We start from the raw sequence: 27224 nt of genomic DNA, 5'->3' as shown, positions 1-27224 counted from the left end.
TTCTCATATACGAGTGGTTATTGTCATTTAATTTTTATATGTCATATGCACAGTATTTATGCCTTTTTGTATAACTAAAAAATCGACAGAAACGTTTTATCTTTAACCCACTTTTTAATTTATAGTAATTCCTGTGTTGATGCATTCTAAATTACTTTGACATCTCAATTTATCAGATACGAGTCTTTTATTGATAAAACAACCTGAGAGAGTAAGATAAAACAGAGCCCGAAATGTGCAGCATAAATCTACTTTTGCTAATAATTCCAGGATTCATCTTCAAACAGGCACATTTATTTCTACTGGAAAATATAAATGGATCACATGTTTCTAAGAGTGAATTCAATGCAATTAAATCTGCGTTCAATGTACTTAAATCTGAATTCAATGCTCTTCAATCTAAAGTTAGTGCATTAGAGGCAGACAAGACTGAATTCAATGCTCTTCAATCTAAAGTTAGTGCATTAGAGGCAGACAAGACTGATTTCAATGCACTTCAATCTAAAGTTAGTGCATTAGAGGCAGACAAAACTGAATTCAATGTTCTTCAATCTAAAGTTAGTGCATTAGAGGCAGACAAGATGGAGTTCAATGCACTTCAATCTAAAGTTGGTGCATTAGAGGCAGACAAGACGGAGTTCAATGCACTTCAATCTTAAGTTATGGCATTAGAGGCAGACAAGACGGAGTTCAATGCACGTCAATCTAAAGTTAGTGCATTAGAGGCAGACATGACTAAAGGTAAGACTAGTAAAGATGAACGCAAAGAAGTGACTTATCGAAAACTGCGTAATATCAGTACAGATGATATAATTCACGATTTGGTCAATTCGGAAATTTTTCAGAATCAAGAAAGACCTCTTGAAGACTTGGTGAACTTATATTCTACTGAGCTTAGTTCCATACTTGATAAACATGCACCATTAATATCTAAAAACTTAATACTACGACCTAATACCGAGTGGTATACAGACGACCTCCGTGTCGCTAAAAGAAACCGCCGCAAAGCAGAACGACGTATGCGGAAAACGAAACTGACTATTCATCGTCAAATGTTCCGAGAGTCTTGCATTACAACAAACCAACTTCTTATAAAATGCAAGAAAGACTATTTCTCCAGTAAAGTTTCCGAAATTGGACACGATCAAAAACAACTGCATCGCTTGACTAATGATTTGATGGGAAATAAAAGAGAAATATTTCTACCCGAGCATGAGGATGACAAGTTACTTGCCGACAAGTTTTGTGAATTCTTTGTTGGGAAGATAAGTATAATTCGTGACAGCCTGTCAACAACAAACACCTCCTCAAGTGACAGTAATCCTATGAGAGCTGACATTAAATTTGAAGGTAATCAACTAACATCACTGTCATCAGCATCCAATGAAGAAATACGGAAAATAATCCTAGCGTCTCCAACAAAGTCATGTGAACTCGATCCATTACCAACCCAACTTCTAAAACAATGCTTGGACTACTTGTTACCAGCTATTACAAATATAGTCAACAGATCGATATCGGAAATGTGTGTTCCAACGCCTTTTAAACAAGCGGTAGTGAGACCACTATTGAAAAAACCGAGTTTAGACAAAGAAGTGTTAAAAAACTATCGGCCGGTCTCAAATTTACCATTCATATCTAAGATAAATGAGAAAGTCGTTGCCACTCGTTTTGAGAATCACATCACGTCTTATTCTCTCTATGATCATGTTCAGTCAGCGTATCGTGCCTACCATTCTACGGAAACCGCTCTCTTGCGCGTCCATAATGATATTGTGTGCGCACTTGATAATAACTGTTGTGTCGTCTTGCTTATGCTTGACTTATCTGCTGCATTTGACACTATCGACCATACAATACTTCTCAATCGTTTAGAGTTTTCATTTGGGATAACTGATGAGGCACTGTTGTGGTTGAAATCATATTTGACAGATAGAACTCAGCGTGTTTCTATCGGATCGGTACAATCGGATGATATCAGACTCGGCTTTGGTGTACCACAAGGCTCTGTGTTGGGACCAAAACTTTTCTGTATGTTTGCCAAACCAGTCGGAGAAATTTGCAGGCGACATGGGATGTCTTACCATTCATACGCTGACGACACGCAAGTGTATCAAGTCATTAAACCTCTTGGAGACTGGTCGGACCTCTCTAATCGTCTTGAGAACTGTTTGTCGGATATCAGTGCATGGATGAGTATCAACATGCTTAAATTAAACCAAGACAAAACCGAATTAATTGTGTTTGCACCAAAACAACAACTAAAGCAACTATCCAGTTTCCAACTAACATTCGATGGAACTATATTGACTGATGCTTCTTGTGTGAAAAATCTTGGATTTTATTTTGACAAAACACTCAGCATGGAACAACAAGCTAGTGCAACGACAAAAGCATGTTTTCATCAGATACGAAATATTGGTCGCATTAGATCCCTGATTACAGATGAGGCATGTAAGACTCTCGTGTGCTCACTCGTTACATCACGACTAGATTATGGTAATGCGCTGTTATACGGAACAAATAGCTGTGTAATAACAAAACTACAGCGTGTGCAAAATACAGCAGCACGGCTAATAACGCGCAAGAGAAAATACGATTCAATAACACCTGTTCTCATTTCATTGCACTGGTTACCGGTTCATTTTCGTTGTCAGTACAAACTCCTGCTGTACATTTTTAAAGCAATTCATGGCAGGGCACCATCATACCTACAGGAATTAGTTGAACATTACAAACCTGGTAGAGCCTTGCGATCGGAGAAAAGCATGCTGTTACGACTACCAAACGATGTTAGGACAAAACGCTATGGTGAACGACGGTTCGATATTGCCGCACCAACTCTTTGGAACAGCTTACCTTCATCCTTACGAAATGAACAATCTCTTGACGTTTTTAAAAAGGATCTTAAGACATATTTTTTCCGAAGTGCTTTCATTGATTTTTTGTAAATTTTTAAATTTATGAACAATTTGTTTTACCAGTTGATTGTATTGTGAACTTTTACTTAATATTTTTTAATACTTGAGTCACTGTGGTTTAATGATAATCATTATTTTAAATTTATACAGAGGAAATTTTAAATTTTTCTTAACTCATTTTTATTTTTTGAAACTTTTTACTTTTCTTTCATTTTGATTAATTTTAAATTTTTGATATTTTTTGTGTGAGTTGTACATTCTTTTATATTATTCTATTTTTAAAACCGACAATCAATGTTTTCATTTTACACGCCACTGCTCAGAAATTGTATTTATGTGATTGTATATTTTACTTTTACCTTATGTATCTTATTTTTTGTTTATTCATGTTAAGCGCTTAGGGTAATTTTTCAAATTATATAATGCGCTATATAAATATTGTATAATAATAATGTATAATAATGAATAAGGAATATATACGGATTTATTTAATTTATTGAATTTCAATGAAAGTTTTCGGGATAAATTTGTACAACAGAGTAGTGTCATCCTAATGAGATCTTTGCGCAAACAATACTTAAATATTTATTTAAAATATTTGTCTTTCAAACGGAATAAATTTTAAATTTGGAGAATTTACATAGTTATCGATTGATTTGAATTTGGTGATATCAAATTGTTATAAAGAGAGATCTCAACATCTACTATTGTATTCTGGGTTACACTAGTCCAGCCCTCGTTTTCAGAGAGATTTGAATTTCCTTTGGTCGTCGTGCTTTCATCCTATCCGGTTAGAACTAGATGTCATATTTTAGTTCCCGCGTTCCTTTCGGTTTCTTCAAGCAGCATTTGACATTTTTCGCATCAACATGCCAGAATCTGCTGTTTGCTATAAATATTAACAGAAAGCCCATATCAAGCGAATACTTTAAGAAAAAGAGCAAAAATCTATACCAAATGCCTTGCCATATCGATATGTAGCTCCATTATCTTAAAGGAAGAACCTGGATTTAAAACTCAGAGATTGATGAGTAAATTCGTAATATGTTGAAACACCTGGAGACGTTGTTGATACGAAACACATTAATTATAGTTTTAATTAACTTAAAATATAAAGTAATTCCATTTTGCATGTCCACAAATTGAAAATAACTTCAATTTATTGGTTGAACATCCATTGTCAAACAAGATGTCAACTGATCGAACGTTGTGGTGCACACTTCTGTGCAAATATAACCCAGAATGCATTACATTCTGAAACAGTCAACTGGATAATGATTCAAGAAATGTGCCAATTTTGACGTTACATATGTATTAACAACACGTGTTCAATGATGTCAGTGTACGAGTCGCTAGAAGACTTCCTATGTTTTTTTGGTATACTTTTTTATTTTATCATTTGAAAAGTTTTGAGTTTTTCAAAATTACGGTCCAACCAATCTTTCTTCGGGTCAGCCGCATATTCATCTATTGGTACTTTCAAACGATGAACATCCGTAAAAAGAAACCATTGGTTTCATATGACCTGTTAGTCTGAGATTTAACATTCAAATTTAAGTCTGTTATACATGCATACCACATCTTCCTATACCTATATAACACCCCATATAGTTCCTTCAAAAGAGTGACATTTGCTTTAAGCTGTCGCAATAACTGCCGCTAAGTAGATGTAGTTTGTTGTTCTACAATAATTCTAATTAATGATTTCTTATTTCTACCTTGTAGATTCTTTAACTCATGAATAATGAAGGTTCATTTATCTTTCAGAAAAGAAGATATTAGCTTTTGTGGCAGAAGTATCAAATAATATTGTTAACCCAGCCAATAATGTCCATATCGTTTTTGATCACTCGATTTTGAACATTGGGAACAATTATAATTCACGAAATGGAGTATCTGTTGCACCCATACCAGGGTTGTATCATTTTGCAGTAGAAATAACAGCCCTTCCGCAGTCCACCGGTCATGTCCTTCATGTTCGCATAATGAAAAATAACGAACCAGTGGCCGTTACGTTTATGGATGGAAATACTAACCTGTTTCTCAGAGGAACGGCTTCCGTCGTTCTACAGCTGAACACAGGAGATGATGTGTGGTGCAAGACGGAATCTATTTGGGGTTCCAATATTATTAATGGTGGATCTACATTATCAACGTTCTCGGGATTTCTTATTCAGGCTGTGTGATTTCGATCGATCTTGCGTATGAAAAAAAATTTAGGTGAACGTTTGTATGTAACGACCACTGCTCACTATGTTCTTTTTAAAGACACTTAAACTATGGGGCCACCAAAGGTTTTCAACACCTTAATAAAGTAATTCGAAAAATTAATCAGAAATAACACGATGTTTTGATTTATATCAATTATATAAATCAAAACATAAAGGTTATTCCTGTTTATTTTTTCGAATTATTTTATAATTAAAGGCGTTAAGAAACCTTTGGTAACCACACAGTTTAAATGTCTATCGTAGGTACGTCGTGAAAAGTGGTCGTTACAGACAAACGTTCACGTACATTGTCCCAGTCAATGGATGAATTTAATGTGTCAATCAATGGCCACAGCCACACTGTTTTGAATTTCATTCTATAGTTTTAACATTCTTTAACTCATGAATAATGAAGGTTCATTTATCTTTCAGAAAAGAAGATATTAGCTTTTGTGGCAGAAGTATCAAATAATATTGTTAAATAATGTCCATATCGTTTTTGATCACTCGATTTTGAACATTGGGGACAATTATAATTCACGAAATGGAGTATTTGTTGCACCCATACCAGGGTTGTATCATTTTGCAGTAGAAATAACAGCCCTTCCGCAGTCCACCGGTCATGTCCTTCATGTTCGCATAATGAAATCTATGACTGTCTATATATTACAAACCTGGGTATGGTAAAAGAACATATCTTATGTATATATACTAGCAAGATTTGGTAATTGATTAAAGCCCAAGTCACACTGTCACGTTTCAAGAGCTACGTTGTACTACGTTTTGAAAGCGTAGCGAAACGGGAATATATGTAACGAAGCGTATCGAAACGTAGTGATCCTTTGTTCAAAACAGGACATGCCCCGTACGTTTTGAAAATTCAACAACAAACGTAGCGAAAATTGAAACGAAGTAGAAACCTAGTACAGTAAATAGGTATCAAAGCTTAGCAGAACGTAACAAAACGTACTTACTACGTATCGAAACGTATCAATGCGTGGTGGAAACGTGGGTCTACACGTACTTATTCGTAGCAAAACGTGATAAAAACGTAGCACAAACCTAGTGGAACCTAGCTTTAAAAAAAACGGGACATTTTTATTCAAAATGTAGTTGAAACGTAGCATTTTAAAACGTAGTAAAACGTGACAGTGTGACTTGTGCTTAACTGACAGGTTTATAACAATGTAAAGATATAATATTATTATATGTGGAGAAAAAGTAAGTTAATTCTTTTGTCCTCATTTTCGTTTGAGAAGAATGAGGATTTTGGAGCATAGAAAGAAATTTTTAAACATGACTTGTACTAAAAACCGTAACTTTAAATGTGGAGCTAAATTAGAAATGCTATATTTCAGTTCCTGTTTCTCTCCGATTTCGTCTAGCAATATTTGACATTTTGTAAATATCAACATGCAAGATAAACTGACTTGTATTTGATGTGTTGATCAAAAGAAATCACGCAAAATGTTAAATCTCAGCTGTCAGTTACCGGTTTTAAGACTCTGGGATTGTCGAGTAAATTCGTATTATGTTGAAACTAATGACTATGGTGCTGATGCGAGAAATTTGCCTCCATTAACTAAGCCATATCTGGCAAAACTTTTTGGATTTTTTTTTATCCTCAACGCTCTTCAACTTTTTACTTTTTTTTTTTGTATCTAACTATTTTGATCTGAGTCCAAATTACGCGTATTTCTGAACTAAAGGACACCGATCAGTCTTTAGGTGGCACGGTAGTATTTGCATTCCAGAATTTAGGTTGCTCTTTTGTGTACCCTACTTAGGTTAATGTATCTAAACAGTGCGTTTGGACAAAAAATACAGTATCAACTGATCTTATTTTCCCAAACTGAGGGATGAATCAGGTGTAGAAAAATATGAAATAATTTTACATACAGATGAAAATGAATTTTTGAGAATTTTTTGAAATTTTGTATTCACTGCACCATAAAAGACCTAAAAACACTAGTGGCCTTAGGTATTTAAATATAGCAAAAAAAGTAAACGGTCATGATACATATTCAAATTCATTTCTAAATAGTAAAATGAAAGTACTTCAGTTAACTGTGAATGTAGAATTTTTTGCAGTGTTAGAAAGTGGTGAAAATTTTAAAAAGGCTATCATTATCCCTATGGGCCAGGAAATACTACCGTGCCACCTTTAATAACAAGCAAACCCCATATTCGACTGAGAAATATCCGTAATTCTCTTTTCGTGAATTAAAATACCTTCACTGGTCAGAATTGATGTATATTTATTAATTAAAAGGGAGCATTATGACATATAACGTACTATTTAAAGTAAATGACCAAAATCAGTAAAAGATCAAATATGTATTCTTCTTGTCCCTATTTTTACAAAAAAAAATTCTAATGATTATCTCGCTTATATTATAATAAAAAGTTAGAGACATTTACATGCACCTACATACTCTAAGGGTAGATAAATCTTGCTTTCCTGACAATTATCTTTCGTTAGAGTTATAGTTCTTGTTACTTAACGTAACTCTCTATTCTAATGCAACATTTCTTTTGTGAGAAGGGGAGGGATCTAGAAATGTCATCTCGAACTTCATAACCCCATTGTTTATCGATTTCAGAAATCACAATATATGTGATATTTTGTTTCGTTGAATTCTGAATAGTAAATATAGGGTTTATAACACAATGGACACTGATGTCATTTATAAACTCAGAACTAATTCTCATGTGACAAAGATGTTTCAATCACAGGATAAATTATTCATGTTTTTGTACTTTAAATATCCGACAGTTTTCATGTAATATGAGATGTTTCTTTCTTCCTGTATTTTTGCTTTGGTTTTCACCTTGATTACTAATAAATTAATATTCAATACCCATTGTGTTCATATATTTATTCCATCTCGAAGATAAAATTTACAGTGTAAAATTGTAAAAATCCACTGAATAAACAATGCCACGTTTACACTTTTTTATCATATCAAAGGTCATTTTTCCTCAACTTGTTTGTATGCCACGTGGTGTCAATACTCGTAGTAAATAGTAAACATATGACCTACTTTGTCACTAACCTTTTTTTCAATTTATCCGGCTTAAAGGATGACGTTATTTAAAGAGGAGAATAAGTCGGGCATGTTGCAGTCTCAAAATAAATGGTTTTATTAGATTAAATCTACAAAGGTTAAAAAGTCTCCTTAGGAAGGATGAAGTGGAATGAATCAAATATGACATGCTTGTCAATGAGACAAAATGTGACAAAAAATATCTCAAAATGTAATTATAACGAATATCTACTAGTTAAAGGAACAATACAATTGATTTTCTACTCCAAATCAAATGAAAATCATGGGTTCACCTGTTAGGAAATTAACAACTAGGTGCAATTGAATTCAAAATTCAAAGAACAGACAGCACACTGATCGATAGAAAGAAGCAGAAAATTAAGGAAAACTGTACTCGTGTTTGTTATAGACTTCAAATTGTCCAAAATGATAACGGCACAGAAACGAGATTTCTTGTTCTGTATTAAATGTTATAGTATGGTTGTCCTAGTAGTAAAATGAAATCAATTGTATGGATATCCATTAATGTTTAAGTCCAGCGGCAAATATCACGTGCAATGTGTATGAAAGTATGTTTTATCATAAAACTAGTTTGTACATGTATTTAATCATTAAATTTGATGATTTTAGCCGTGTGATATGACTTTTGTTATCAACTGCTTCTGTTTCATATCAACTGCTTCCGGTTATTATCACATGCTTTTCTGTACATAAAGTTATCGCATGACATTTCGACGTCATTCGGCAAATTTCGAAATATTCTTCTCAATGGTTACATGTGTAAAACATAACACAGTTGGGATAAAAAAAATTAGGGAAATATACTATAAAAAATGCAAAACAAATATTACAACAAATGCATTTTTTCAAAGGTTTAAAAAAAAGTTTTTGTCCCTGTGTCTTCTGCTGAAATATATGATAGAATAGAATAGAATAAAAAGAACATTACATGTCTTTCATATCGGCTCTCGGCCTGATATCATGACTAGGGCTGATAAGGGGTCAGATATAAAAAAAAATGCCATGTTATAATCTATATATAAAGTATAACGTTATCATATTAACCACAGAAAGACGTGTTTTTTTTTCCTACTTTGACATGGAAGTCAGACTCTGGGCAGTGGTACAGTACTATATATTTAAAGCCATTGAAAGACTTACCTTATACCAGACCAAGGGTTTAACCTTCACCTTTAGTACATAAGGCAATTGACCTATAGTAGTAAATCATGTACGTCATTCGGTCTGCTCTCTGGTGGAACAGTGTTCCATTGGCAATCTTACTATATCTTTATATTTATTAGCAATCCAGCGATTGCATGCCAAGTCTTATGCTAGCATTATCTGCGAATTGAACAGTTCGGATTATAATGATTATTAAAACTACAGATAAATAAGCGACTAGATATATGAGCATGATGTGGTCACTTAGGGTTTTCAAAATGTGATGATCATGATTATACAGTATGTAAAGCTGAAAATTGTCCTTGGCGTGTTGAATCAGGCAGAAAATAAAAAAGAATCAACATATTGTTTTCAAGGAAACCTTTGACACTACATAAGCAAACAACAACAAATTGAATTTATAATGATCTTGAGCTTGTATGAGTACAAAGGTGTCATTACCAAATACAACATGAGAGTTGTCTCATTGGCACTCATGCCACATCGTCCTATGTCTATGTATATGGATGCATAACATACAATGAAGATTTAAACCACTACACGTTAAGCAGCAAACAATCAATCAATTAAAGTAAAATCTGCAACAAAAGCCACAGTGAGATATACAACCAGAAAACAAAAGCCACAGTGAGATATCCAACCAGAAAACAAAAGAAACTCACACAATTAGAGCACCTATTCAAGGAATATTGTGTAACAAAGGTATACGATTCATTCCTGGAAACATTGTCATTATATTCTTTGTGTAATTCTATCGGCCTTTTAATTACCAACGGTAATGAAAATCAATATCTGATGACAGATATAATTAAAAGTCAAAGATTAATTAAAAATATAAAGATTAACAGTTTTTCTTTGCTGCTCTTTGCAAAGTCAAAGTCAAAGATTTTATCGATATAACATCCAAAATCTGGATCATTGTCATTAACGCACAAACACAGAACAAACTTAATCATAACAATCAATTATGTGTACATAAAATGATAGTGTATATGTTAAATAAAGCAAGAAAAAAACATATAATAGATGAATAGATTGTTGCTAAAGTTTCCCTCTTCTATCCAATTAACTGAGGAGGTTCATTTTACATAATAGTAATACAATTAACTGAGGAGGTTCATTTTACATAATAGTAATACAATTAATGTATATAAGTCAGTGAACGTCTGGACCTCTACATCTCATTTTAATTAAATACCTTTCATGCAACATTTACTGACATAAGCGTTACTTCTAAATATGAGAAGCGCCTTGAGAAGAGTTGTGTGTCTTGAATTCTTCTCGTCCTTTAACAGTGCACAACTAAAGTACATTAATCGTTGACATACAATCGTAAAATCGGGAAATATAGATTTTGAATTTGATGTCTTAAGTTAATACCGTTTGTCTTCTTACCTGAAAAATGTCGAACAAAATTCAACACAGGTTCTGAAAATCAAACCTAAGTTGTTTCAGTTTGAAGGGGGTGTTCGCGACATCGGGTTTTGTATTGTCACTGGGATGTCTCCTGTGTATTTCCCAACATAAAAGTCTTTTAGGAGTTTGGCGTGCCTGTTTTTTTAACTGCTATCTTGGTGAAGTATTCGTATTATCTTTACTTGATTTCTGAAAAAGGAAATGAAATAATTATAAACATATAGCTCGAAGAAGACTAGGTTGGAAAACAAATCAAAAGATTGGCAATTCATCGCCATTGGAGGACTGGATAAGGTTAAAAAAGCAATTATTAAGAGTTTTGACAAATTAATATATGCGAAATGTCATAGAGACCAAATGTTTTCATCAACGAAATTTTACAGTCCATGAAGAATAATCAACGTTTTAGACAAAAGTTATATTCATCAAAGATTAACAGATTATTTCATCCAAAAGTGGCACTCCCAAATCCAAAACTCATTGAGGGGGAAAACTACCGTCTTTTCATAATCGACTTTGGCTTAGCTCATCTGCAGATCGTAAAAATATTACAATATATTGCGATGCTGTAACCTTAAGATACCAATTGAATCAGCAAGATTGAATGGTATTCCTAGAGATGAAAGGCAGTGTCATATCTGCTCCTTGTCGATTTGAAATGAGTTTTACCACTTATTTGAATGCCAGTCTGATATTGTTAAAAATATAAGAAAAATACATATTTTAGAATATTACAGCATTTATCCATGAGTTGAAAAAAATGAAAGCACTGCTTTCATTTTGCAATATCAAGGTTCTTAAAAACTTATCTCTGCATTATTAAGAAATTAGATGAAATATTTTAATTAATATGATTATATGTTAACATCGTTTAGTAGTAACCATAAATATGACTATGTATTTTGACTCTTGTTACACATATAAATATGTGTAAATAAACTCATCATAGATACCAGGATTGAAATTTTATATTTACGCCAGACGCGTGTTTCGTCTACAAAAGACTCATCAGTGACGCTCGAATCAAAATGTGTTAAAAAGGCCCAATAAAGTACGAAGTTGAAGGGCATTGCGGACTACAAATTTCTAAAAGTTTTGCCAAATATAGCTAAGGTAATCTATTCCTGAGGTAGAAAAGGCTTCGTGGCCTTTTATAGATGACTATGCAGCTTTGCTCATTGTTGGAGGCCGTACGGTGACCTATAGTTGTTAATTTGTGTGTCATTTTGGTCTCTTGTGGCGAGTTGTCTCATTTGCAATCATACCACATCTTCTTTTTTATAATAAGTATTTCAAAAATTCAAAGTTTTGTTAACAGTTAATTTATAATTATGAACATATCAATGATAACTTAAGTCAACACAAGTTGCTGACTATACTGGGCTGCTGATACCCTCGGGGTTTATATCTCCACCAGCAATAGCATTGACCCAGTGGTTGTAAATAAACTCATCATATATACCAGGATTGAAATTTTATATTTACGACAGACGCGCGTTTCGTCTACAAAAGACTGATCAGTGAAGCTCGAATCGTCTGAGTGTTTCAAAATAAAGTATATTATTATTATTATTGTTGAAAAGCGGATTAAGAAATACCATTGGAAAAAGTGGGTATATTTCCACCTTTATCTCAAAGGTCAAAATCTTTGCATTGTTAACACCATGTGGCAGAAGTATCAAATAATATTGTTAACCCAGCCAATAATGTCCACATCGTTTTTGATCACTCGATTTTGAACATTGGGAACAATTATAATTCACGAAATGGAATATTTGTTTCACCCATACCAGGGTTGTATCATTTTGCAGTAGAAATAACAGCCGTTCCTCAGTCCACCTGTCATAACCTTCATGTTCGCATAATGAAAAATAACGAACCAGTGGCCGTTACGTTTATGGATGGAAATACTAACTTGTTTCTCAGAGGAACGGCTTCTGTCGTTCTTCAGCTGAACACAGGAGATGATGTGTGGTGCAAGACGGAATCAATTTGGGGTTCCAATACTATTAATGGTGGATATACATTATCAACGTTCTCGGGATTTCTTATTCAGGCTGTGTGATTTCGATTGATCTTGCGTATGAAAAACATGTAACATATTCTTCATAACAGTAAACATCGTTTACAATATTCTATGCTTGTCTATATATATTACAAACCTGGGTATGGTGAAAGTACATATCTTATGTATATACTAACAATATTTGGTTATTGATTAAATTAACTGACAGGTTTATAAAAATGTAAAGAGACAATATTGTTATATGTGGAGAAAAAGTAAGTTAATTCTTTTGTTCTCATTTTCGTTTGAGTAGATGACGATTTTGAATGACGATTTTGGAGCATAGAAAGAAATATTTAAACATGACTTGTATTAAAAACCGTAACTTTAAATGTGGAGCTAAATTAGAAATGCTATATTTCTGTTCCTGTTTCTGTCCGATTTCGTCTACCAACATTTGACATTTTGTAAATATCAACATGCAAGATAAACTGACTTGTATTTGATGTGTTGATCAAAAGAAATCACGCAAAATGTTAAATCTCAGCTGTCAGTTACCGGTTTTAAGACTCTGGGATTGTCGAGTAAATTCGTATCATGTTGAAACTAATGACTATGGTGCTGATGCGAGAAATTTGCCTCCATTAACTTAGCCATATTTGGCAAAACTTTTTGGATTTTTTTTTATCCTCAACGCTCTTCAACTTTTTACTTTTTTTTTATATCTAACTATTTTGATCTGAGTCCAAATTACGCGTATTTCTGAACTAAAGGACACCGATCAGTCTTTAATAACAAGCAAACCCCATATTCGACTGAGAAATATCCGTAATTCTCTTTTCGTGAATTAAAATACCTTCACTGGTCAGAATTGATGTATATTTATTAATTTAATGGGAGCATTATGACATATAACGTACTATTTAAAGTAAATGACCAAAATCAGTAAAAGATCAAATATGTATTCTTCTTGTCCCTATTTTTACAAAAAACAATTCTAATGATTATCTCGCTTATAGTATAATAAAAAGTTAGAGACATTTACATGCACCTACATACTCTAAGGGTAGATAAATCTTGCTTTCCTGACAATTATTTTTCGTTAGAGTTATAGTTCTTGTTACTTAACGTAACTCTCTATTCTAATGCAACATTTCTTTTGTGAGAAGGGGAGGGATCTAGAAATGTCATCTCGAACTTCATTAGGATTACCATGGTAATTTGAACACCAAAAAAATGACTTTAACATCCTCAAGTTTGTATTAAAACTGGTTCTTGAAACTACAATTGAAGATAATAAATCGTTATTTTTGTACATTAATGCCATCTTGGGCTAGTTGTTTACTATGTGTCAAGTGAGTGGCAAATATTTCAAATATGTTCAAGAACACTTAATGCGCTTCTGCGTGGTGTAGCATAGACTGGACACCTTTAAGGCGACATCAAGATTTTAAATGCTAATAATGATTTCTGCATTAAATTTGATACTAGGTGTTCAAACAAATGTTATAAGAAAAGTATTTATAAAGTATAAAAACATTATTCCAATTGATACTGTTTAAATCTATATTTGGATAACCCCATTGTTTATCGATTTCAGAAATCACAATATATGTGATATTTTGTTTCGTTGAATTCTGAATAGTAAATATAGGGTTTATAACACAATGGACACTGATGTCATTTATAAACTCGGAACTAATTCTCATGTGACAAAGATGTTTCAATCACAGGATAAATTATTCATGTTTTTGGACTTTAAATATCCGACAGTTTTCATGTAATATGAGATGTTTCTTTCTTCCTGTATTTTTGCTTTGGTTTTCACCTTGATTACTAATAAATTAATATTCAATACCCATTATGTTCATATATTTATTCCATCTCGAAGATAAAATTTACATTGTAAAAATCCACTGAATAAACAATGCCACGTTTACACATTTTTTATAATATCAAAGGTCGTTTTTCCTCAACTTGTTTGTATGCCACGTCGTGTCAATACTCGTAGTAAATAGTAAACACATGACCTTCTTTGTCACTAACCTTTTTTCAATTTATCCGGCTTAAAGGATGACGTTATTTAAAGAGGAGAATAAGTCGGGCATGTTGCAGTGTAAAACGTTGTTTAATGGTAAAACTAAGTCTCAAAATAAATGGTTTTATAAGTTTAAATCTACAAAGGTTAAAAAGTTTCCTTAGGAATGAATCAAATATGAAATGCTTGTCAATGAGACAAAATGTGACAAACGTATCTCAAAATGTAATTATAACGAATATCTACTAGTTAAAGGAACAATACAATTTATTTTCTACTCAAAATCAAATGAAAATCATGGGTTCACCTGTTAGGAAATTAACAACTAGGTGCAATTGAATTCAAAAGTCAAAGAACAGACAGCACACTGACCGATAGAAAGAAGCAGAAAATTAAGGAAAACTGTACTCGTGTTTGTTATAGATACTCGTGTTTGTTATAGACTTCAAATTTTCCAAAAATGATAACGGCACAGAAACGAGATTTCTTGTTCTGTATTAAATGTTATAGTATGGTTGTCCTAGTAGTAAAATGAAATCAATTGTATGGATATCCATTAATGTTTAAGTCCAGCGGCAAATATTACGTGCAATGTGTATGAAAGTATGTTTTATCATAAAACTAGTTTGTACATGTATTTATTCATTAAATTTGATGATTTTCTTTAGCCGTGTGATATGACTTTTGTTATCAACTGCTTCCGGTTTATATCAACTGCTTCTGTTTCATATCAACTGCTTCCGGTTATTATCACATGCTTTTCTGTACATAACGTTATCGCATGACATTTCGACGTCATTCGGAATTTGCCGAAAAATTCTTCTCAATGGTTACATGTGTAAAACATAACACAGTTGGGATAAAAAAAAATATCAAAATCAGGGAAATATACTATAAAAAAATGCAAAACAAATATTACAACAAATGCATTTTTTCAAAGGTTTAAAAAATAGTGTCCCTGTGTCTTCTGCTGAAATATATGATAGAATAGAATAGAATAAAAAGAACATTGCATGTCTTTCATATCAGACCCGTTATCAGCCCATGGTCAAAATCATCCCTCGAGCCTATCGGCTCTCGGGCTGATAAGAGGTATGATATAAAAAAAAATGCCATGTTATAATCTATATATATAATGTATCATATTAACTACAGAAAGACGTGTTTTTTTTCCCTACTTTGACATGGAAGTCGGACTCTGAGCAGTGGTACAGTACTATATGTTATATCCCCATTATTCTAGGTGCTTGGCTATATATTTAAAGCCATTAAAAGACTTACCTTATACCAGACCAAGGGTTAAACCTTCACCTTTAGTACATAAGGCAATTGACCTATAGTTGTAAATCATGTACGTCATTCGGTCTGCTCTCTGGTGGAACAGTGTTTCATTGGCAATCTTACCATATCTTTATATTTATTAGTAATCCAGCGATTGCATGCCAAGTCTTATGCTAGCATTATCTGCGAATTGAACAGTTCGGATTATAATGATTATTAAAACTACAGATAAATAAGCGACTAGATATATATGAGCATGATGTGGTCACTTAGGGTTTTCAGAATGTGATTATCATGATTATACAGTATGTAAAGCTGAAAATTGTCCTTGACGTGTTGACGTGTTGAATCAGGCAGGAAATAAAAAAGAATCAACATATTGTTTTCAAGGAAACCTTTGACACTACATAAGCAAACAACAACAAATTGAATTTATAATGACCTTGAGCTTGTATGAGTACAAAGGTGTCATTACCAAATACAACACGAGAGTTGTCTCATTGGCACTCATGCCACATATCGTCCTATGTCTATTTATATGGATGCATAACATACAATGAAGATTTAAACCACTACACGTTAAGCAGCAAACAATCAATCAATTAAAGTTTTTAATTTTACAAAAACATATCTTGCAACAAGTAAAATTTTGCCCTGGCGTAAAGATCAATATATACTGCTTAATTTTATAAGTTAGAGCAGTAAAATTTTCAACAAAAGCCACAGTGATATGTACAACTAGAAAACAAAAGAAACTTACATAATTAGAGCACCTGTTCAAGGAATAATGTGTAACAAAGGTATACGATTCATTCCTGGAAACATTGTCATTATATTCTTTGTGTAATTCTATCGGCCTTTTAATTACCAACGGTATTTGATGACAAATATAATTAAAAGTCAAAGATTAATTAAAAGTCAAAGATTAATTAAAAGTCAAAGATTAATTAAAAATATAAAGATTAACAGTTTTTCTTTGCTGCTCTTTGCAAAGTCAGAGTCAAAGATTTTATCGATATAACATCCAAAATCTGGATCATTGTCATTAACGCACAAACACAGAACAAACTTAATCATAACAATAAATTATATGCACTTAAAATGATAGTGTATATGTTAAATAAAGCAAGAAAAAAAGATATAATAGATGAATAGATTGTTGCTAAAGTTTCCCTCTTCTATCCAATTAACTGAGGAGGTTCATTTTACATAATAGTAATACAATTAACTGAGGAGGTTCATTTTACATAATAGTAATACAATTAATGTATATAAGTCAGTGAACGTCTGGACCTGTACATCTCATTTTAATTAAATACCTTTTATGCAACATTTACTGACATCAGCATTACTTCGAAATATGAGAAGCGCCTTGAGAAGAGTTGTGTGTCTTGATTTCTTCTCGTCCTTTAACAGTGCACAACTAAAGTACATTAATCGTTGACATACAATCGTAAAATCGGGAAATATAGATTTTGAATTTGGTGTCTTAAGTTAATTCCGTTTGTCTTCTTACCTGAAAAAATGTCGAACAAAATTCAACACAGGTTCTGCAAATCAAACCTAAGTTGTTTCAGTTTGAAAGGGGTGTTCGCGACCTCGGGTTTTGTATTGTCACTGGGGTGTCTCCTGTGTATTTCCCAACATAAAAGTCTTTTAGGAGTTTGGGGTGCCTGTTTTTTTTTAACTGCTATCTTGGTGAAGTATTCGTATTATCTTTACTTGATTTCTGAAAGAGGAAATGAAATGATTATAAACATATAGCTCGAAGAAGACTAGGTTGGAAAACAAATCAAAAGATTGGCAATTCATCGCCATTGGAGGACTGGATAAGGTTAAAAAAAGAAATTATTAAGAGTTTTGACAAATTTATATATGCGAAATGTCATAGAGACCAAATGTTTTCATCAACGAAATTTTACAGTCCATGAAGAATAATCAACGTTTTAGACAAAAGTTATATTCATCAAAGATTAACAGATTAGTTCATCGAAAAGTGGCACTCCCAAATCCAAAACTCATTGAGGGGGGAAACTACCGTCTTTTCATAATCGACTTTGGCTTAGGTCATCTGCAGATTGTAAAAATATTACAATATATTGCGATGCTGTAACCTTAAGATACCAATTGAATCAGCAAGATTGAATGGTATTCCTAGAGATGAAAGGCAGTGTCATATCTGCTCCTTGTCGATTTGAAATGAGTTTCACCACTTATTTGAGTGCCAGTCTGATATTGTTAAAAATATAAGAAAAATACATATTTTAGAATATTACAGCATTTATCAATGAGTTGAAAAAATGAAAGGACTGCTTTCATTTTGCAATATCAAGGTTCTTAAAAACTTATCTCTGCATTATTAAGAAATTAGTTGAAATAATTTAATTAATATGATTATATGTTAACATCGTTTTGTAGTAGTAACCATAAATATGACTATGTATTTTGACTCTTGTTACACATATAAATATGTGTTAATAAACTCATCATAGATACCAGGATTGAAATTTTATATTTACGCCAGACGCATGTTTCGTCTACAAAAGACTCATCAGTGACGCTCGAATCAAAATGTGTTAAAAAGGCCCAATAAAGCACGAAGTTGAAGAGCATTGAGGACTACAAATTCCTAAAAGTTTTGCCAAATACAGCTAAGATAATCTATTCCTGAGGTAGAAAAGGCTTCGTGGCCTTTTATAGATGACTATGCAGTATGGGCTTTGCTCATTGTTTGAGGCCGTACGGTGACCTATAGTTGTTAATTTGTGTGTCATTTTGGTCTCTTTTGGAGAGTTGTCTCATTTGCAATCATACCACATCTTCTTTTTTATAATAAGTATTTCAAAAATTCAAAGTTTTGTTAACAGTTAATTTATAATTATGAACATATCAATGATAACTTAAGTCAACACAAGTTGCTGACTATACTGGGCTGGTGATACCCTCGGGGATTTAAATCTCCACCAGCAATGGCATTGACCCAGTGGTTGTAAAGAAACTCATCATATATACCAGGATTGAAATTTTATATTTACAACAGACGCGCGTTTCGTCTACAAAAGACTGATCAGTGACGCTCGAAGCGTCTGAGTGTTTCAAATTTCAAAATAAAGTATATTGTTATTGTTATTGTTGAAAAGCGGATTAAGAAATACCATTGGAAGAAGTGGGTATATTTCCACCTTTATCTCAAAGGTCAAAATCTTTGCATTGTTAACACCATCTCAAATCGACATTGTAATAAGGAAAACGCCAATTTAATAAAGGAACGTGTACCCATATCTGTTTTTCATTTCTTTTGTACCTAAAGTGTTTCAGCCAGCTTGACAGCAAAACGGATAAAAAATTATAAGACTATCAAATTAAGCTAAACATTAGAGTTTGAAGTCAATTTGTATCATCAAAAACATTCTAATTAGCTAACCTTTACATTCGTATATTTTTTTTTATTTCGGACCAAAAATCATCAAGCATCTGCATTAGGCGAAAGTTAGTTCGTGGTTACTTATACATAAGTTTTGTGTACTTCAATATACATTGCTTTGTATGTAAATATCAATAATGCATTGTAATGTTATGTCTAAATGTGAATCGCATCCTTTTAAATTATGGGAATTGTATAATGTTAGTTAATACTGCATTAGTAGTATTCAAGACAATACAACAGTTATTTGTCTGTTTGTCCTTTTATTTTTAGCAGTTTATTTTTTATCTATGAGTTTGACTGTCCCTCTGGTATCTTTCGTCCCTCTTTAACCGATGGTTATTTTCTAACAGCATCTTGTTGGGTTATTCATTGGCCAGTTCTATTGACGATGAAGAAATTAAATCTAATACTTTTACAAAACAATGTTTTATGGCATTTCTAATGGTCCATTTATGAAAAGGATTTTTTTTCCTTCTGGCAGTATTCTAAAAAAGAGAGTTGTTGGCACTTTAAGTTTCTGACGGCCTTCACAGTTTGCCTTGTTTGTGTTTAGAGGTTTTGACATTAAGGCACAATGCGATAAAGAGCTTAGCATTTGCTCATCGTTACACACAACGTATGTATATTTGTTTGTGTTGTTGGTTTGCTGTCTCGTTGGCGATTCTTTAACACAGTAGAGGTTTTTAAAAAATATGTGTGGTATATAATTTTGTACTTTTGTGGTAAGACTGGTTCAAATAAAATCGCCTTCTTTTTTGTAAACTCGCTTTCGGGATTTAAAAAGTAATTTGTGTCCAATTAGAATATGTCGTCGTCACTCTCTGTCTCTTTTAATCAAGTAATGTCTTCAGTATAGATTTTTAGTATTGAGAGAGAAGGTTAGTGTCTCCTAGATTGATGCCTTTAGATATTGATTTATTCAGGTGAATGGCCGTACATGACCTCCACTCCTTTCTGCTGAACAGAACATCTAAGTAGAACAAAAACGTGAAAAATTAATTGTGGGGGGGAAATGTACTTTTCATCGATGTAGTATTACTTTAATATTCAAATAAAGGTGGCGGATGCCATTGAGACAGCAACCCAAACGTTCATTGTAAACAAACCCAGAGAGAGAGAGAGAGAGTTAAGAATACAAATTAATATAAGGGGCTAAAATGTAAATAAAGAGAGAGAATAATGGGAATATATATATATATTATACAGAAAAATTAAATGATACAGGAAAGTAGAAAAGCAGGACCCCCTCCACCCCCACCCCCCCCCCTCTCATTATTCAGACCCTCATACTATCCTGTCTGTATATTTCCATAGCAATTAAGATTTCTTTCTGTTATTTATGTCGTAGGGCTGCTGTGATATTAACTCATAATATCGCCAAACAAAAAAAAATGGCTTTGTTTATTTCTCTTTATGACGGATGAATATCTAATAACTGAGAGAGAAAAAGAAACAACGACAAAGATATATTGACATCCAGATTTATTAAAAAAAAGTTGTGTGTATTAAGATTAATATCATTAAGATTATCATGAAGATTATCGTGTATATGTTACAGTAAATAGGTGAAATTAGGAATTACACGTAATTACTTAAACATTTCAGTAAATAGGTGAAATTAGGAATTACACGTAATTACTTAAACATTTCAGTAAATACCTGTAATTACTAGCCAATTTAGTAATTACATTTATTTACTAGTTGTTTCAGTGATTACTGGTATTCACTGATTTTCTTTGTCATTTTTACAGCTATTTACTAACTTGATATTTTTGTTTTAAAATTAAAATATAATCTAAGATACAAAATAAGAAAGTAAAAGGGTAGGTATTTTAGGGCTGACTTAATTAAGGATTAATGAATATAAGGCACACCTTTAGTGGTTGTGAATTGAAACTGAAAAATGGTTGTTTTAAAAGTATTGAAACTCCCTTAATATCATTTGCAGCATGCAAGACAATGATATCAATCCAAAATTGAGATATACATTTGTGAGAAGTTTTTAGGCAACTTTGCCAACTCTTTTTGATAATGCTAAATTTGGTTGAATAATTCTTAAAATCTCATAATTTATTTATATTGCAAACTCCATCAGGCATACCCTGCTTACTTCATTTGCTTTAATATTTTATATTAATCAATTAAATCAAAATCAATCATATTAATATGTCCTTTTTAACCTATTTTTAATTTACTTTACATTATGTTTAAAAATTACATTGTAATTGTTCTGCTCATTTTGGGCGCCGTGATTGGCAAATAAAATATTTGTTGTTTGTTGTTGTTGCATATAAACTTGCCCAATGACATAAGTCTAATTCCTTTTACAAAATAGTTTTATTTACGACTTCTTTTGTCAGACTGTTATGATAAAGCTGACATTCTTCTCAAACAAATTTATACAATTTGATGGTGTGAAGAGTCACATTTCATATTTTTGTGTTTCTCTTTTTTATGAGTTTTTCAAGACCTCCAAACTCCAGCTTATATACCTGCAACAAAATTTTATTATTGGTTTTTATCTGTATAAGAATGATCTTTTGTGGATTGAATCAGCCATTCCCTTTTGATTTTCTTTCAATGTTGTCATTATGATTATGTTTCTTTTTGTCGAGCCTGCGACCTTTGTCGCAAAAGCGAGACAGAGCAAACCATTCTGTCGTTAGCATCATCCACAAGTATTCACTATGTGGTTAAAGGTGTTTAAATTTTGACTATAATTATGAGATAAAAATTTTCAAGAAGTAAATTTTGTGAAAATAAAATAAAAAAAAGTTTTTTCCGTATTTTACTTATAAATGGACTTATATGCCAGTTAAAATTACATTCACATTGTGGTTAAAGTGTTTAAAATTTTGATAACTTTCTCAGAATATCCTCGATTTCTACCAAACTTGGACGGAAGCTTGTTTGTGATCATAAGATAATATCCAGAAGTAAAGTCTGTAAAAAAAATCCCTTTTCGTATATTCCTTATAAATGGACTTGGTATTTTTTTCAATTAACATTACATACACTCTGCGATTAAAGTTTTTTTTAAACATTTATTAGATTTCATTAACCATCCTGGATTTTAACCAAATTTGTACAGAAGCTTCTTACAGCACTAGTCAAAAGATTTGATATATCCCCCCATTTTTGTTGAGCTTGTAACTAACAGTTAAAGTAGGCGAGATACTGGGTTCTGCGAAACCCTTACAATTTTAAATCTGAATACATCGGTAACCTATCTCCAGCTAGGTGTTGAATTGAAGGTCACATGAATACTATATGTATTCAATGAGGTCCAATTATTCAGATGCAAGTGCAAAAAAAATCATCAACCATGTTTCTCTGCTTATTTTAGTAAAATAGAACCAGATTGACATCTAAAAGTGAATTATAATTTCACTATATAATTTTCATTAATGATTTAACAAACAAAAAAATCATATTTAATTTATTTTATATCTCATAGCTAATGCTCTTATAACAAAAAAGGTACATTTTAGGCTGATCACTTTTTAAGAGTACTCACTGATCTTCTATAGCTAGAATTACCAGAACTTTTGATCAGCTTACCATATTACAACATTGTTTTAACAGTTAGTAAATAGGTGTAAAAATTCATTTTAAAATTAGTAATTACTGGTAATAACTGGGCCGTTTCAGGAATTACTTGTATTTACCAAGTACATCGGGGATTACATGTAATTCCTAAATTTTAGTAATTACATGTAATTCCTAATTTCACCTATTTACTGTAACATATATATATAGTAATAACGATCGAACCATAGCTAGTTGAGTTTTTGGGTGTTATTTTGTGTTGTTTTTTTTTTGTGTGTCTTTTGGGGAGGGGGATTTCGTTTACTTCTTATGCCTGAGATTTCAAGATGGAAGTTGCAATAGCGGATTGAGATGGTCAATAAAGTAGGAATATGAAAGGACTATAAGATAGATATAGAAAGTATTGTATGGTCACAAAAAGACAATCGAGTTTCCAATTGCTTAAAATCGGTGTCAAATAGTTGACAAGGCCCAGCGCATGCAGAGGGTGGTTTGAGACTTCTCAAAAGAGGCAAGATACTTTTTTGTGGCATGCATGGTTAGGCAGTTATAAGTCATAACTGCATAGTTGCTTAAATGTCAAATAAATACTTGAACGACGATACGACGATGAGCAATATTAGAATAAATCTGAATGTCTGTATCCCCTTTTTTACGTTGTATGTGACTCCAATGAAAGGATAATATAATGTTTGTATCTAGTGTTGATTGGCGATACCAGCATCATAATGATTAGAATCCAAACAAATGAAGGTAACCGTATACCATCCTCATCCTCATCATCCCTTCAAAATAACAGTTTTCATTTATTGACGAATTGATGTGTCCTTCCTAAATATTTATTTTCATCCGATAAATGATAAAACTCAAGTGAATATATATATATAATCTCCACCATTATAGCATAACACATAGTCTCTTTGTTTTAAAAGTTGTTTAATTTAACACACATTTTTTAAACTGCGTTGGCGGAAATTCGGAAATAATTAATTTGCATATTACTTATGATAGCATTTATTAACATCTTCATAAAACACAAGTTCTTACAATCGTGTTATAAATTCTGACTATTTCCGCTGTACACCTACGTAGTAGCGTAGGAGGGGATGGGAATCGATAGAAATCAGTAAATCTGAGATATCTAATTGCTTTGTCGTACAAATCAAATTTTACAGAGTATAAAGTTATCCAAACCACATTTCTATTCCGTTTTACAAATCATCAGGTTTAAACATAATAAACACAAACTTTTGTCAATTATGGTCAATTTTCGAAATATAATGCCATAAGCGTGATGTATTTCTCATGCACATTAAATACCATGTAGTATTATGCGAGTTAACATGTTTACGACAGATGCATGTTCTTTTTATTTATTGATGAATTGGCGAAATATAGTGACATATTTTAATTCAATTATTTAAGAATGTCAGATGTTTTCTCATTGTCATCTTAAAAATATATTTATCTAAGATTTGTTTTGTTTTGTTTTATATGTTTTTTTTATGTTTTTTCTTCTACAGCGCTTGAAAGCATATTTATTTTTTCTTCATTTTTTTTATAAATAAGAAAACAGAATTTGAGGCATATGTATGTATTCATGTTAAGACTATACGAAAGATTAAGTAACAGTGTATAGGCAAATAAAGAATTATTTCCTTGTCATTGTAGTCCGACTATTTCCTGGAACAACCACAATACATCATCACTTATCTCCTGTGAAATATGACAGACATATTTGACCAAATATAGGGCTATTATATATATATAGTCTAACCTCAAAAACATTTATCTTAAATCAAAATCTTTGTTTTACAACGTCCTGTAGAAAAATATGTTTTATGAAAGTATCTATAGGACAGACCACATATGAAAAAAAAGAAGATGTGGTATGATTTCTAATGAGACAACTCTTCACAAGAGACCAAATAACACAGAAATTAATAACTGTTAGTCACCGTACGGCCGTTTACAATGGGCAAAGCCCGATCCGAAGTCAGCCATTAAAAACCCCGAAATAACAAGTGTGACAAAATTTAAACGAGAAAGCTAACGTAAAAAAACAATAAACGATAAACAAATATGTTACATAGCAACAAAAGACAACCACTGAATTACAGGCTTCTGAATGGGGACAGATGCATACAAAATGTGGCAGGGTTAAACATGTAAGCCGGCGTCCAACCCTCTTCAAACCAGGGTTAATGATGTAACAGTACAACATAAGAACAACCACTGAGTTACAGGCTCCTGACTTGGGACAGGCACAAACAGAATGTGGCCGGGTTAAATATGTTAGCGGGTGATCTACCCTCTTCTAACCTTGGGCAATGGTGTAACATTAAAACATAGGAACAACCACTGAAATACAGGCTCCTGACTTGGAAGAGGCACATACAGAATGTGGCGGGGTTAAACATATTAGCGGGCGCCAAACCATCCCCTAACCTGGGACAGTGGTGTAACAGTACAACATAAGAACAAACTATGAAAATCAGTTGAAAAAGGATTAACTCATCAGATGGATACAAATAAAAATACAAAGTGGACGTTGCCGGTTACTTCTACATACCAACGACAAAAAGACAATAAGTACAGATCTGCATGATAGTACTCGCAGTACTGACAGCGAGTTCAAAGCCAATAATATCTAAAATTAAAATCCTGAATCTAAGGCTAAATTATCAATCAGTACACATCCAACATCCAATGGATTTAGTATAAAAACGTCAAAAATAGTCAGAGAAAAATATGAATATAAAGTGACACACATGTCCCGTTGTTTCGAAGTATTTAGGCACATGGTCTTTCGGTTTGGGGTATTTAGTGACGTGTCCTATCGTTTCTAGGTATTTAGTGAGGTGTCCTATCGGTTCGGGGTATTTAGTTTCGTGTCCTATCGTTTCTAGGTATTTAGTGACGTGTCCTATCGGTTCGGAGTATTTAGTGACGTGTCATATCGGTTCGGGGTATTTAGTGACGTGTCCTATCGTTTCTAGGTATTTAGTGACGTGTCCTATCGGTTCGGGGTATTTAGTGACGTGTCCTATCGGTTCGGGGTATTTAGTGACGTTTCCTATCGTTTCTAGGTTTTAGTGACGTGTCCTATCGGTTCGGGGTATTTAATGACGTGTCCTATCGTTTCGGGGTATTTAGTGACGTGTCCTATCGGTTCGGGATATTTAGTGACGTGTCCTATCGGTTCGGGGTATTGAATGACGTGTCCGGTATTTAGTGACGTGCATGTCATTTCGTTACCAAACTCCTACACCAGATAAAGGATGAGTATACTTTTAATTCATGGATTTTACTTTCAGTCAAGAGTTATGATCACTCCTTATTAAACAGAACTGTGATTAATAATATACAACTGTATAATTAAACTAATGATGGAGGATCCCGAATCATTGGAAACCGGTTGATCTCATAAAACTAAGGAGGAGGATCAGTTCCTGGTCCATGTTAGGTTGAAATACGAGAATGAGAAGTCGTTAATGCTATCGTGGAGGGCGAACATACGGGATTCTGAATACTTCCATGGTCGTGGCACACATATTATATAATGGCCGACCAAGTCATGATGGCGTCCGAAAAAGCTTTACCGGACAAATGCAGTCTTCATTAGAAACCCTTTGTTTTACAGCTTCCCTGTAAGCAATAGGCCTCTAGAAATAATAATAGGAAACGTGAGGCCTGCATGGAATAGGAGATAGAAAGTACCATTGCTCTTTACAATATTTACTAATACATAAAAAGGATAGGACTTGGGAAGCAAAACATGGAACGTTATCATTATAATTCATTATTGTAGGATACAAACAAAGGGGTTCTGTACAATTTAGAATTTTGTAGAAAGACGTTATCGCAAGTATAAAGCAAATAAATTGTCAATACAAAGTGCATATAATGTCTGACATAGATTTTAAAAATATCTCACCCTTCATACATATTTATAGTAACTTATGCTCATTTTGGTATTCTAACGAAATGTGGCTATTTATAGGATTTATTTTTAAAAATCCCTTAGTTTCGGTAACCACGAGAAACACCAATCAATGCATGTATATTGTTCTTATTAAATACCCGGACGGTTAAATATAGACAATATACATTTTGGACTTCCGCGAAACATGTTACCTGTATTA

At 32.8% G+C, this 27224-nt stretch overlaps 1 protein-coding gene across 1 annotated transcript; it reads left to right on the top strand.

Annotated features, from left to right (window-relative positions):
• Positions 1-234: 234 nt before the first annotated feature.
• On the top strand, positions 235-5117 carry LOC139510457 (complement C1q tumor necrosis factor-related protein 4-like). The gene is made up of 2 exons (XM_071297039.1): positions 235-741; positions 4689-5117. Exons 1-2 carry the CDS (start codon positions 663-665, stop codon positions 5105-5107), a joined length of 498 nt encoding a protein of 165 aa, XP_071153140.1. The 5' UTR covers positions 235-662; the 3' UTR covers positions 5108-5117.
• The last annotated feature ends 22107 nt before the right edge of the window (positions 5118-27224 follow it).

Source organism: Mytilus edulis, chromosome 2 (assembly GCF_963676685.1).
Source record: "Mytilus edulis chromosome 2, xbMytEdul2.2, whole genome shotgun sequence".
NCBI lineage: Eukaryota > Metazoa > Mollusca > Bivalvia > Mytilida > Mytilidae > Mytilus > Mytilus edulis.
Note: the sequence above shows the minus strand (reverse complement) of the source record. Positions and strands in the feature narration are given on the sequence as shown.

Excerpts from the sequence above, each read along its gene's own strand:
- LOC139510457 (XM_071297039.1), top strand. The coding sequence starts at position 663 with ATGGCATTAGAGGCAGACAAGACGGAGTTCAATGCACGTCAATCTAAA. Across the intron at positions 742-4,688 it reads AGAGGCAGACATGACTAAAG|AAAAGAAGATATTAGCTTTT; the intron begins GTAAGACTAGTA and ends TTTATCTTTCAG.